The 13,881-nt window shown below is 38.8% G+C and overlaps 1 protein-coding gene across 7 annotated transcripts in view; it reads right to left on the bottom strand.

Moving 5' to 3' along the window:
- Positions 1-13,881, bottom strand: part of CACNB2 (calcium voltage-gated channel auxiliary subunit beta 2) — a gene marked incomplete at both ends in the record, with an annotated part of 255,148 nt that overhangs the window by 117,413 nt on the left and 123,854 nt on the right. The window contains one exon of one of the 7 annotated variants that reach the window (XM_080610498.1): positions 10,929-10,979. The exons of the other annotated variants lie outside the window; for them this stretch is intronic. Coding sequence (XP_080466624.1) covers positions 10,929-10,979 — 51 coding nt within the window. Of the gene's footprint in view, positions 1-10,928; positions 10,980-13,881 lie in introns of those variants that run through there. 7 annotated transcript variants of the gene reach the window in all.

Here is a 13,881-nt window from a genome sequence, read left to right as displayed (position 1 = left end):
ATGAATATGAAATCAGCGAGGACTGCAGTTCACATCTACTCAACAGAGACTTAGGGTATTATTCAGATTGTCAAGATAAGTGACTTTCATGTCACAAGTAATTCTCACTACAGACAGTACAAGCAGCCAGAGTTTGGCAGCTTGGACAGTAAATAAGCTGAATTGCTCATTGCTCTCTTAAACTGAAACATCATGACAGGTACCCACGTCTATTTCAGGGCTCCACAAAGCAAATCTGTATGTAGCTTTTATGGCTCAAGAGTTAAAGTCTGCAAAGATGCCACCCCTGTTAAGTATGCTTAAACTTAGCACAGTGCTTCTGGATGACCTGTATTCCACTCCCAGCTAAGCGACAGCAGTGGGTTTTCTCTATGCTTCCTTCCCCTAATGGCACAGTGTGGCTCTGGACTGGCCAGCACAGGGCAGACAGTGTGTCACTGCTGCTGATCCTTGCAGTGAGGCAGTACATACAAGAATGTCATGATCCACATAGAAAATGTGAGCACAGAAGTGAAAATGGGAGAGACAGAGAAGCAGGCTGGAAAAAAAGAATCTGGCAGCCATGGGAATGGAAAAGTAATGAGAATGGGAAGGGCAGAATACCATAGTGCAGAACAAGGAAGGAAGCAGTGTGACTGTGTGACCTACTAGAAGCAAGCCAGAAGACACAAATTAAGATTAGGGAAGAAAAACATTCATGATAGGCAGGAAACATAATAGGATTTGAACAGGACCTGCACAAGGACATCTGACTACCTGACTCGCCTAAACTAGGGAAGGGGGAATGGTAAGGAACAGCACAGAGATGCTGAGATGGGGTGCCTGGGCAGAACTGGCTGATCAAGCAGATAGGGGCTACTACAAAACCTGCAGAATGGAGACTTCAGCAAGAGACAAAGTTTAGGATTGCAAGAGAACTGGGATAAAATTAGAAAGTGTCAAAACCACAGCAATGGCTCTACAGAAAAAGAAGACAGAAACAAAGCTAAGAGTGGAATTGCTCCTCCTTCACTGGTACTTTCCAGCACCAGACCTGTGCTTGAAGATGTATCACAGAAAGCTATACAGTTACACAAACTTGATGAAGTCTGAGCCTTAAGAACCAGCCTTCAGACCAAAGGAAACAAAGTCCCTGGAGTCTTGACCATGAGAGTCAAGACTACAGTCTGAAATTATGTGTAAATTACAAGAATAAAAGAAATAACTTCTTTCATTTTCTACTGTACACACAAATACTGCTGGAGTAGCCCATGCTCATCTCTAGAATCCAGGACAGCAACAGCAACATTAAACACCTGTCAACAGAGGCAAGCAGGTACAAATGCACGTGTGTCAATATGTGTGGGCTTTGTTTTCTCTGATTGTTTCTGTTTGTAAATTTTGTTCCTTTTGTAAAAGTCTATTAACATGTATGATACCTGATGGGAGGGAGTAAAGACGACAGAGCCAGCTTCTTCTCGGTGGCTCACAGTGAAAGAGCAAGAAGCATTGGCCATAGATTGAAGCAGAGCAAATTCCATTTAAACATAGAATTTTTTGGTGGTGGGTTTGTTTTAGTTTGGTGATTTTTTGTTGTTGTTTTTGTTGTTGTTGTTACTATTATAATTATTTTACTGTGAGGGTGACTACTACAGGCCGCCCACAGAGGTGGTAGAGTCTCCATCCTTGGAGATACTCAAAAGCCATCTGGACATGGTCCTCGGCAACTGGCTCTAGGTGGCCTTGCTCCGACCAGGTGACTGGACAGCTCCAGAGGTGCCTTCCTACCTCAACCACTCAGTAAAACCGTAACAAATTCCTGTCAAAAATACCTGATTCACCTTGATACTTTACTGTTTCCATCTCTCCCTTTTAATTTTTAAAGATTAAGCATAATGACTTTTCAAATCATCTAGGAGGATAGCATCTACCTCTGGTATTTAAACTCTGACCCATGTCTTTCAAGCATAGCTATGAATTGTCTACACTATAAATAACTTTGTATATCATACTACTTCAACATAGAGCCTCTGGGAAAACAAATGGAAAAAAATGCTGACACGGTTGCCAAGGTTAATAGCCTAAACAGACGTCCCTCGATAAACAAGAATCTTTCAGCTTGCATCCAACAGTAACAATATTTCTTTCTTCAGGAACTCCAAAAGAAAGGAATTGACTCTCTCTTAACTAATTCAGAGTCAAATTAAAATCCCAGAGAGGAATGTCAACAGCTTGTAACTCTCTTTTGCACAGTTAGCAACAAGAATATTCACCTGTAAACAGGAGTGTTTCATTCTTATGGGAACTTCAGCAACGCTTCTGTTTTCATTTATCTGTGGCAAAAAAACCTCTGAAGAACTTGTTCCTTTTAAAATACAGGACCAAACAGCATGAGCTATTTGGCTTTAAACTACCTAACATCCAAACTATTCTAAATTAAATAAAATTAATTTAAATTAAAGCACTAAATAATTGCTTAACATTGTTACTTAAATGGGAAAATTGTGATTATGAAGTAATTTTTCAGTTTTTCCTAGGATCTTCAGTTCTCCTACTGATTTTCTCCCATAGTGGTCAGGATAACTGTAGGCACCACACTTACAGCAGCATAAAATGTGGCCTGCTTATACCTCCAGGCATGTCATTGCCCTGAAAGAGCTACAGGTAAGATCTGAAGCCTGGGCCTTCTTGTTCCTCTGAACATCAGCACATTATGAAGGATGTGTTTTTTCCAATTCTTCTCATTGCCACTGTTACACTCTGAAAGCCGTATGGTCTCAACTGCAGTTTCAGCAGTTGAGAATAACTGGGAAATAAGACTCTGTGTTCTAAGACATCCAAGTATTTTATGAAAATGGTAAGGCCGTCTCAGCAAGGGAGACTGAAAGAAAGTTGACCCAGCTTCATCATAGCGCTGTGCTGCTCATATACTTCCATGGCAGGTAAGTAATTCAATTTGAGTTTCCCAAACTCCTGTTAAACAGCCCTACCTGTATGCTTGGGGGAGTGAAGGAGGAGGACGGAAGGGCCAGGACATGACTTGGACCTCCTCATTTGCTTCTTTTGAATGACACCTTTCCTTTTAAATCAATCCCAAACCCCCGCATGTTTTGGATCAAGTTAAAGGGTATTTTGTTTGTTTGTTTTAATTTTCAAATCAGCAAAAGTGTTGGGCAGTATCCCAGAACATGGTGCAGATTCCAAACCATCAAGATGCTCTATGTTCATCTCCAGCAGACTTTGTATTTCTTTTCTGAATGTACTGGTTTTACATCTCGCCATGAAATCAAACTCCACCTCCTTCCATAAAATTCCATACATTATTTAGGATGACGGCAATTCTCTTTTACAATTCTCTTTTTTCAACATCTGAAAGAGGGTTGATAAGTAACATTTTGTTCTATGAGATTTAATTTAGGTATATAATAAACGAATGTCAACTAAATCAAGATGCAATAATGAAACACTTCTTTAAGATTGTCACTTCTTAAATCTCAAAAACAAGCTTAAAATGAATGAATAATAAAATAAAAACTGAAACTATGCTCATGGAACCATTGGAATGCTATTTAAATTTTATTTTTAAACACTAAAGCCGCTTATCATTTGCAGATTGTTATTGGTTATTATGGTTACCATTCTCCAACACAATCCAATCTGCCTGCAGTCTTCTATTTCAGGATACAGCAGAGATAACATTAACAGCAGACTAAACTTCTCAGCTTGCAAACATACATACATTAGGGGCACATGCTATCTCCTCCTGCACTGAAAGATAACATCAGTATGTTCTCACAGTGTCACAGAAATAACAAGCTGCCATCCTTCTTTCAGTCAGATGTTAAAACATTTAACCCAACTCACAGTGAGTGTCAGGAACATTGCAAAGGTTTAAAACCATTCATTTTATGGATACATAATACAAATACCTCTGCATCACCTGGATTTTGGAAAGGTGCTATAAACACCATAAAACTGGAAGATCTGCCCACAGGTGATTGTTCCCATGTGTGGGCAAGATTGCTTCTGTTTATTTTTCAAATGTGATGCAGTCACGGGTAACATCTTCTTGTAGGCTTGCAGCAGTGAAGCAAGAGAATGGCGATACAGACAGAAAGAACAAGCCAAGTTCTCAACATCCTGTTGCTGGTCTAGGGTGCTCACAAGTGTTGCCTGCAACCAAATGTGCAGCCAAGCACTTCTGAAACAGCTGTAAATTTTGTCAGAGCTTTAAGTGGTTGGGAATAAAGGCTTCAACAACCACATGTGAAAGACTTAATACCCTGAAGATTAAAAGCAAAAATGTTCCTTTTACTGTATTTATGAATTACAAGAAGGGAAATACATCTGCTTTTGAGCACAATAAAGTCAATAGTAGAACCAATCTTCATAGATAACACCAAGATCTTGAAGTAAAATATATAAAACTTAACAGAACCTGCAAAAACAACCTGTGATGGCTATAGTGGCTTAAAAAATACAGCTTTCCAGTGAAAAGTTGCTAATTTAACTCTATAATGTCACCACTATATGCTGCTACAGTAAACACTACATTAAATAAACACTGGGATTTAATCTCAGTGAAAGGCTTTTAGCTCTCACACTCGGCACACATCTGCTTCTGTGTGCACTGGAATGTTTCAAGCACCACGGGCAGTCCGATGATCACCAGATGCTGATTTCCCAGAGCTGGTGACTGAGGAGTAACTGGCCTGTAGCTTCCTACAGGAGCTACCACAAACTACCACGGATATTAACCACTTCTGGACACATCCACATCCTGAAAACTCTGCTTGAGTTACAGGTCGTCCTCTGGGTGCTGTTGCTGTGCAATCCCCATACCTGGGACATTGACTTATCAACTGATACTTCACAGAGCAGAAGTCCAAGCCTTTATTCCTTTAAAACTGTTTTGTTTTTTAAAACAAAGTAATAATTCCGGTGCCAAGTCCAACCATGTAAAACTTGCTTGTAAAACTTGAGCTATTGATACCTCCAAATTCCACCCTCATTTCAGAAACAAAAGTGCATTCTGATCAACAGAGCCACAACAGCAGGCCACATGAGGCATTTCGGCACACTTTGCCTTTTTTTATGCATTTCTGGCACAAGCCATCATTCCACAATTCCATTAATTTAAGTAATTGATTCCCACCACATGTTGTGGTTTCTTTGGCTTTGTCACTTCTTCAAATCTCAGTTGCCATTTCTCATTTTTACTATGTTTAAAACCTTCAATATTTTTGATGTTCACATTTTTAGCAATCCTAAATGCTTTATTAATTATGTTTATTTTTTGGTGAAGACTGGCTTGTATAATTTAACAAGTTCTAATGAAATGAGTTGTGGTGAAATATGAAAGCTGGAAAACTTGTCTCTGCAGAAAGGACTACGTATCACTTGAGACTCACTTCAGAGCTCAGAATTGAAATTAATTGGAATTTAGGCATCACATGTGCTATTGTAATGGCCTCTCTCACCTATGAGGATGGGTGTCACCCTGGCACTGCAGGAACATTCTTCAGTTTAATGAGCAGGGAGCCAGATATGTAACACTGGCTACTAACTATCAGTGCACTGAGATGAAAACACAATGAGAAGAAGACAGTATGTTAGCTAAGTGGAGTCAGCAGTTTGCACTGTAGTGAATGAAATCTGTACAGCAAGTAGTTCCCTACAGAGAACTAATGCAACATGTTACAACAACATTTTCAGAACTGCCCTGATGAGATGAAGCATTAAGGTAAGATACTTTCAGTCAATCTTCCTTGTCCACTCAAATTAACAGAACCTTGTTAGCAGAGAGCAAGAATGTGAACACTTAGGACACGGTGGAAAGGTCTTCCCTTTCCTACAATGAGATTATATATACCTTTTTCCCTAGTTATATTCTCCTAGATTGGTCTAGAAATGTGATTTTTCAATTACATTTTTCTGTTTGGTACATTTTCCCTTCCTCCCCCCCCTCCTTGCTATGATTCACAATTAGTGTTCATATAAAGAACACTGTGAACAGCCTGGTCCCCCAGTGCTGACAATCCTGAAAGCTCATGCATCAAACCAAAGAGCATACCTCAAATTGCATTTCTATGTTGGGTTTGCCTTCTCTGTCCAAGACTGCAGGGCTCTGATACTCCAAGAAAGACACTCCAGCATTTTCCAGATCCCAGTTAGAGTTTTAAAGGTGAACCTGTTCATGTGATTCATCAATCACCCCCCACTATCTTTTTCAGGTTCAGATCCATGATACTAAGGGGAGTTGTGCGAGAATTTCTGAAGTCACTGAGGAACTCATCCTAAGTACAAAAAAATTACTAGACAATTGATTCACCAGGATGAAAAAGTCATATAAGAAAAAGATATAAGAATTCTGATCAAATGCATAACTGTTGATCTTAATATGGCAGTGATCTATAAAAAGACAGCATTTTGAATTAAAGGTACAAGAATTTCTCCTTTCCTAACTCACAAAACTGAACCTAAATTGTATATCATGTTGTGCATAACATGAATGGAATAATGAATTTACACTAAAGAAGCATCAATGCAAAAAGTTGCTTTTAAGATTAAAGGAGGAAATGATTCTCTGAAGCAGTTTAGTTCAGACACCTTAAGCTTCTCCTAAAACTAAAAAACTTCTGCCATTACAGTGCTACTTGCTTTAAGTCTATACAAATTCTAACGAAGCTGGGAGATCCACGTGAAAGCACAGTGATAGATGCTGATCACATTTTCCCAGCAGTAAATATTCAGCCAGAAAATATCACAACGTTCTGGGAACTCACTGTTTGAATTTGGCAGAAAGTTATCAAAGTGCTTAGTTTGAAATTGATTTTTTTAGCAATCCAATGTAGTGTAAACTATCAAAATTATTGCATAATTAAGCATTAACCTTAAAAAGTTCAAATGTTATTTTTTCGAATGTCTTATGCGTATTCATTTACAAGTTTCTAGAGAGCAAATACTGAAGAGATTTTCAAATAATGCTATGATTTGAAAACACTTGTTTCAGTATTACATTTATTAAAAGGCAATAAAGATATGTATATTTTATTATCAAATAACTGTAACGTATCTGTGAATGTGACATAAACAACCACAAACTTTCAAATAAAAACCAGTCACTAGATACCGCTTAAACAAACAAGCAAAATCATAAAATGGTTTGGGTTGGAAGAGACCTTTACAGGTCATCTAGTTGAACTCTCGAACCATAAGCGTCTTAATAAGAGGGAAAAACGTAAAGCCCAAGCGTGTCTGCGTCACATAGATTTTCGAAGAAACTATGCTTATGAGCTGAGCTGCGGAACTGCAGAGTTACGTGACTGTAATTCATGTATTGCACAGAATTACACAGAATTGCACAGAAACAATAATACATACTTGACTTTTGTCAAACTAAGACACTAAGTTACTACTGCAACCATAAGTCAGTCTTTCTACCACCACCCTTCAATGAACATGAGCCTACTCAAAGTGAAATTTAGCTTTTATATACAAAATTGCTAGCAGAGCTTTAAAATGGTATTTTTTTCCCTCCGATACTAATATTCTACTAATACCATTAACTAACAAGCTAATAGTTTTTAAGGGATGAGTATTCTAAACCATCAATCTGTCAGCATCCTTTTGGCTGCCTCAACACATCCAGAAAAAAAAATCCTAGAAATTTATATCCACTAAAATACTGCAAAATGCAATGTATCATTAATGACGAGCTGAAGAAAAACAAGTTGTTTTGTGAAAAGCAGAAGTAACGAAGCCTGGTTTCCCACACACACCTCCACAATACCTTCAGCTCGCTCTCATTTTCCCTACACACCACATGCTCTGTACCCTCAGTTCCCTTCCCCAAACTCCCATTCCCTTTCCATAAGTTGCTGGTTGAACAAGAGGCAGCATTTGTTCCAGCTACTCTGGAGTTAAACTAGTGTTCATCAGCTGGCTGGATGCTATCTTTTGGATACCAGAGGAGCCCAGAGAGTGCCTTGACTCTCACACACTGGCATGTAGAGCAAATGGCTCTAACAGCTCCATCCAGCCCCAAGAAGGTCTGTTATAAGCACTCAGTGCTTCTGAGACCTCTGCAAGACTGATTTAAATTGGCCATTGGTTTGAAGTTACTGAGAAGCACAACTAACAGATGGAAAGTGGGATTGCATAAATCTTGTCTTAGGAAATCAACCTAAAAAATCAGAACAGTTATACAAAGACTGTCCATACGCTTTAATACTCAGCCGCTTGTTTAAATATAATATGATGGCATGAGCAGCAATGTAAACATTTAGTCTGTCAGTCAGTATGGAGAATTTCAACCTATCTTTTCCACAGAACATTGGTTGCTGTTATTAAGCCGTTGCAAGTACGATATAACCACAGGCTTTCATACAGTGTACATGCGGCAGCAGTGGCACACAGAAATTTGTGTCCTATTTTCAAAACTATAACATCTTCTGTATTTTGGCCCATAGCAAAACAAAGAAAGAACTGCTCCCAACTAACCACCCCAGTAGTTTAATAGGCAACAAAATGGATATCTGAATGCTGTAGAAATTTAAAGGCACTGCACCTCCCCTCCTTTTGCACTCTTTTTATGCTGCACTTCCACACTATCCACCCTGGGAAGCAAATAGCAAAATTCACCCTTTCAAGTTTACGAATTTCTAGGCCCGTTCACTGCGATTTGAAAACTGAATAAAAAATAGCAATTATATATTCCACTGATGCTAAAAACATAAATTCAGAAAAATCTGGGTAATTTGGCAAAAGGCAAGATGTCACTTCTCTGCGTAGTGGGTGAGGTAAGGACAAAATGACAGCCTCAGGAGACTGTAAGGAATTACTGTGCTTGATGTGCTTACCCTTTCCGGCAGTAACCAAAATTTCCATATCTATGTCACAAGGACTGTGTTGGTGGTGAAAATGCATCCATGGTTATGCAATAAGTATTTTTTTTTTTCATCCTACTGTAACACTTTAATTGACTCAAATACCTTAGCGATCAGCTTATTACAAGGGACATCCTGAAATTTGGGAGAAAAAATTACCCAGTAAATTTATCTAAATTTCTGTTCAAATATGCAATTCATATCCGCTTTTGATACAACATCTGTCATTAAGACTATCAATAGTCAATTTACTTAATTATACATGCCAAGAAATACAACAGTTCTCAAGCTAAATCTTATTTTACTCTTCCCAATCTTCCCATTGCTTTCTTCCCAGTCATTTAAACAATTCCTTTTTTTCCACTTATGTGATGTTTGAAGACAAGTACCAGTAAAACTAAGATAATCTGCAAGCACAGCTTCCTGTAAAATGCTTCTGAACAAGAAGTGACTGCAGCCAAAATTGACATTAGCAAAGCTAAATGGTCTTCTTTCCTTCATGACAAAATGACCTAGGATAGAAACTGAGGAAACATGAGAACAGTCATCAACCATCATGTTGAAAGAACGGTTGACCAAATGTTCCGAAATTCATGAAAACAATATTTTCCAATTGATTTCTCTTTTCATTTTACACCCTTTTCCACCAAAAAAAAATTATTCTCCATTTTTTCCCATTTACAATTGCTTTGGTTTACAATTGTACTGGGATTGTCAGAGAACTTCAAAATGCATTAATTCATCACAACTCGTAGGAACTGCTTGGAAAAGATACATATTAAAAAAAATAATTTAAACTACAGTAATTACACAAGAAAAGGCTAAAGGCACCTATAGCTATAGTTGGACTTGATGATCTTAAGGGTCTTTCCCAAACCAAATGATGTTGTTCAACTTGTAGCTTTTATGGTGTTCTGAACATCCAAGCTGAAAACAAGTCCAGTGAAGTTATATATGGTACTTGGGTGCTTTCCTACTTCATGGCACACTTCCTGTAAGAGCCATTGTTGCATTATTCTCCCTAGAAACATACAACCACCTTCCAATTTGAGTAAAGAAAAGTTGTCCATAACAGGAGGATAGAATGGATGCTAGCAATAAACACTTCGCTTCATATGTGGAGATCCCTAAATAATCCAGGAATAGGAATGATCCAAATCTGATTTCCTTCTAGACGAAAGCTGTGGTGCAGCTGCTACACCAGACACCATCCCTGTGTTTTCCTGGAATAACTCTGGAAAGCTGCTGTCATGCCTATGGTACACTTCTTTCAATGCAACTATAATTGAACCTCCCATAAAGGTTATAGAAAGCACCAAGTTTAAGCCAAACATTTGGCTTAAGTTTATATCTATGTTACTTTTCTTATTTTACTCTACCTCCTCTGTTTTCTACAGTGTGAAAAAGAAAACAAAGCACATCCAATTCTAACGTTTTTAAAATATTTGCCGTTTATTTACGTTTTATTTCACAAGCACAGCTGTAGTGGGATATCTGCTACTATAAGTCCATGGCTCCAGGATATACGTACCTGGTCAAATGCTGCCAAACCAAAATGCATTAGTGTGTTGCAACCTAACTCAAACTAAAAATAATACAGAGTGTAACTTTTGTGTCTGTGAAAAGAATGTACTTCAAAATACTGCCAGCAGAGATCCCCATTGCTCTCGTATTGAGAGGAAGACAATTTAACACAATCCCCCAAAACATGCAACAAACAGCATGGTATTTCTTTTTAACTATTTCAACAGGGTTATAGAGAGAGGCACTCTCAGCAACAGATACCTGCGAGTGGTTTCGCGTCCCCTCAACTCTAGTTTTTTGAGTTTTTTCAACATGACAGCAAGTTATTATGTTTTAAAAAAGGAGCTTAAAAAGTATAATTTGGACTTCCACAAAAACACTGGCATATTTTTCAACAACATTTCAGCTTGACTAGATGAGAGCAAAGTCCCCCAGTTTAACTGTAATCAGGTTAACTTGCAAGACAGCCTGTAAATCGAATTGTAAAATTAAAGGGCTCCCGAGCATCTGGCCTGCACTCTTTCAACATATGCTTACCCCAGGAGTATTTTGCTTAGCTTGAGGAGACATCAGGCGTCTGTCAAGCATGTCAGCCTCACTCCAAGCAGCAGCCCAGCCCTTCCAGCAGCAGCAACACTTCTTACAGGAGCAAAGCAGTGCACCAGCAAAAACTTCAGATCAGCCTGCATTAACCATGTTTTGAAATATTTTTCCATCCAAGGCCTGGTTTAAAGTGCCCAGCTTTTGTCTGTATGCAGTGATACTGTTTGCTGGTGATCTCCCTCAGCTGTTGATCTGATTCAGTCCCTATGTTAGGCTCAGCAGAGAGCCCGTCACCATCAATTACCAAGGAGTGGGAGGGCTCTGCGCTCCCCGTGACGACAGACGCTGTAGGAGCGAAGCCTGCACACTTGCTGGAGTAACACAACATCTTACTAATCTCGGATGCACGCCTTGCAGCACGCGTGGCCTCCTGCTAACATGCGACAACTGGCTATGCAGCCAGAAATAAATCATGGAGAAGTATTTGAATATGAACACTGGATAATCGATTTCTTGGTGTTTGTGGAGAGGGAGTTTGTTAGTTCTCCTCCCTGTCATCCTCCCCAATCCCTGGACAGAGATATCAGGCACTGGAATTTCAAGTTGGAAATCTCATTTTAAGTTGGAAATCTCCCCTGTAAAATAAAAATTATGTTTGACCTTAATTAAGGTAGAAGATGTATTCAGATACATTCAAATGACCCTTAACCATGATTCTTCAGAAAAACTACCATCCTTAAAAAGACCTCATTAGACCCCTCATCATGGAAGTACTTCCATGCATTAGCCAGACCACTGAAATCATCACGAAAATTCACGTGCATATTATTATTGGCCCTAATGAGTTTAAGAGTTTGCAAGATTAAGGTCAACTGTCTTAAAGTAAGAGCATAGGTTAAATGTAAATAAGAAGAATGAAGGATACATGTCTGTATTGGTTAGAGGCTTACAGAGGTGTAGTAAAGAGAAGTAAGGAGCAGACAGCAAGAGGAGTAAGAAACAGGCATGGAATAATAGAAAGATAGCTGTGGAGAAGCAGCTTCCTGCCACTGCTACCACTGAGATGATAAATGATGAGGCAGTGACTCCTGAGAATAGCAACAAGCACAAATATTTTTTTTGGCTCAAGTTGCTCAATGAGCTAGGCAATCTCCTCTGCTTACTCCTGGAGATTGGTCTTTAATAGACATGGTAGAAAAACAAAGGCCCATAAAGTCAAAACTCTGGTGCGTAAGAGTTGACAGCATGGCTTATTTCCAAAGGCCAAATTCTTAACACCGAAAGTAGACTCTTTAAAGTCAATGGTAGCTGGAGAGAAAAGCGCAGACATGTCTCACAAAAAGAATAAAACCAGATTTTATCTTTTTTTTCAATAAAGACTTCAGACTGGCCTTAATTTATATTAACTTCTTCTCACATTTTCACATGGCTACTTTTAAGGTGTACCAATGTCAATACAAAGTTACTCACTTCCCTCTCCCTATCACTTAAAATGTGATTTCTTATTTATACCAGCTGCATACCATTTTGTTAACAAGTCTAACTCACTAAAACTAGAAGTTTGGTTGACATGTGATCAGGTGGTTGGTTTTTGCAAGGGAAGTCTGAGAATGCAGGATTGCTAAAATTTTACCACTGTCTCAGAAACTAGTATTCCTATTGGGTTCAATTCAGATGCCAAACTAGAATTAAATAAGTAGAAACCTTGCATAAGTTATTTACAACAGCCAAATACTTATTTCTCATGAAATAGATATTTCTGTTTACCTGAAATAGATTCAGCAAAGGAAAATACACCAGAGACTGACAACTCTCTACAATTTGACACCCATAAGGCACTTCTAAGATGCAGTATTAAACTGGAAATTTCGAAACAACTACTGTTTTGAAACAATTCCTGTTTTCTGATGCAATTCTGTAATAATAAAGTTGGGGATTTTTTACAATTACTGAGCTAGCTTTTGGGCAAAATTAGCATCCTTAAAAAGTTTAACACATGCTGTGGAACATGAATACCTTAGGGCAAATCAAAACTCTGAAGAATATACAATCACAGTCCCAGCTGGAATATCGCAATTAGGACAGGGCAGCTCTGATTCCAGAGGCTGATTTTCTGCCCTTCAGTAGATTTTGCAGAATACTGAAACTAAGCTTGCAAGACCAGGCTGTCATCATGGCAAATTCTGCCATCACAATACTGAAACAAAAAAACTTTGTACTAGAAAACTCAGTAATAAGATCATTTCAACTGCAGAAACACCAAGAGAAATTCCCTGGTGGGAAGCTCCCTGAATCTTCTAGCCACAGAACAGAAATCACCTCTTCTTCTTTCCTTTTTTTCTTTTTTAAACTTCTGAGCAGCAGACAGCGATGGAACCAGTGTACAGTAAATGCTAGATGACTTCTGCCCTTTTTTGCCCAAGAGGGTGAATCATCTCCTAAGAACTACCAGGTCTGTTAAAAGCTGCCTGCAGTGCGTATCCTGACCAATTCATTAAGGTGCCTTTGAACAAAAGTGACTAACCTCAGCCACTTACAGAAAAATATGAGGGCTTTACTAAGAGAACAGGAACACAATCCAACCAATGATGAGCTTGACCCTGCAGATCAATAGGCCCTAACATATCCACCTGAGGGTGTAAAGAGAGCTGGCTAATACCGTTACAAGACTAGAAGGCAGCAAATGTCACCCCCCCCTCCCCCAAGAAGGGCTCAAAGGAAGATCTAGGAAATTATAGGCTTATTAGTCTTACTTCATGTCCTGGGAAGACAGATACAAAGATGTCATTGTCCCACTCAGCACTTGTCAGGACACACTGGAATACTGTGTTCAGTTTTGGTCCCCATTACATAAAAATATGTGGAAAGGCTGGAGAGTATCCAGAGAAGGGACACAAAGATACCAAATGACTGGAAAACCTGCGATACAAGGAAAGGCTAAGAACTG

Source organism: Psittacula echo (genome assembly GCF_963264785.1).
Source record: "Psittacula echo genome assembly, chromosome: 2".
Lineage (NCBI taxonomy): Eukaryota > Metazoa > Chordata > Aves > Psittaciformes > Psittacidae > Psittacula > Psittacula echo.
Note: the sequence above shows the minus strand (reverse complement) of the source record. Positions and strands in the feature narration are given on the sequence as shown.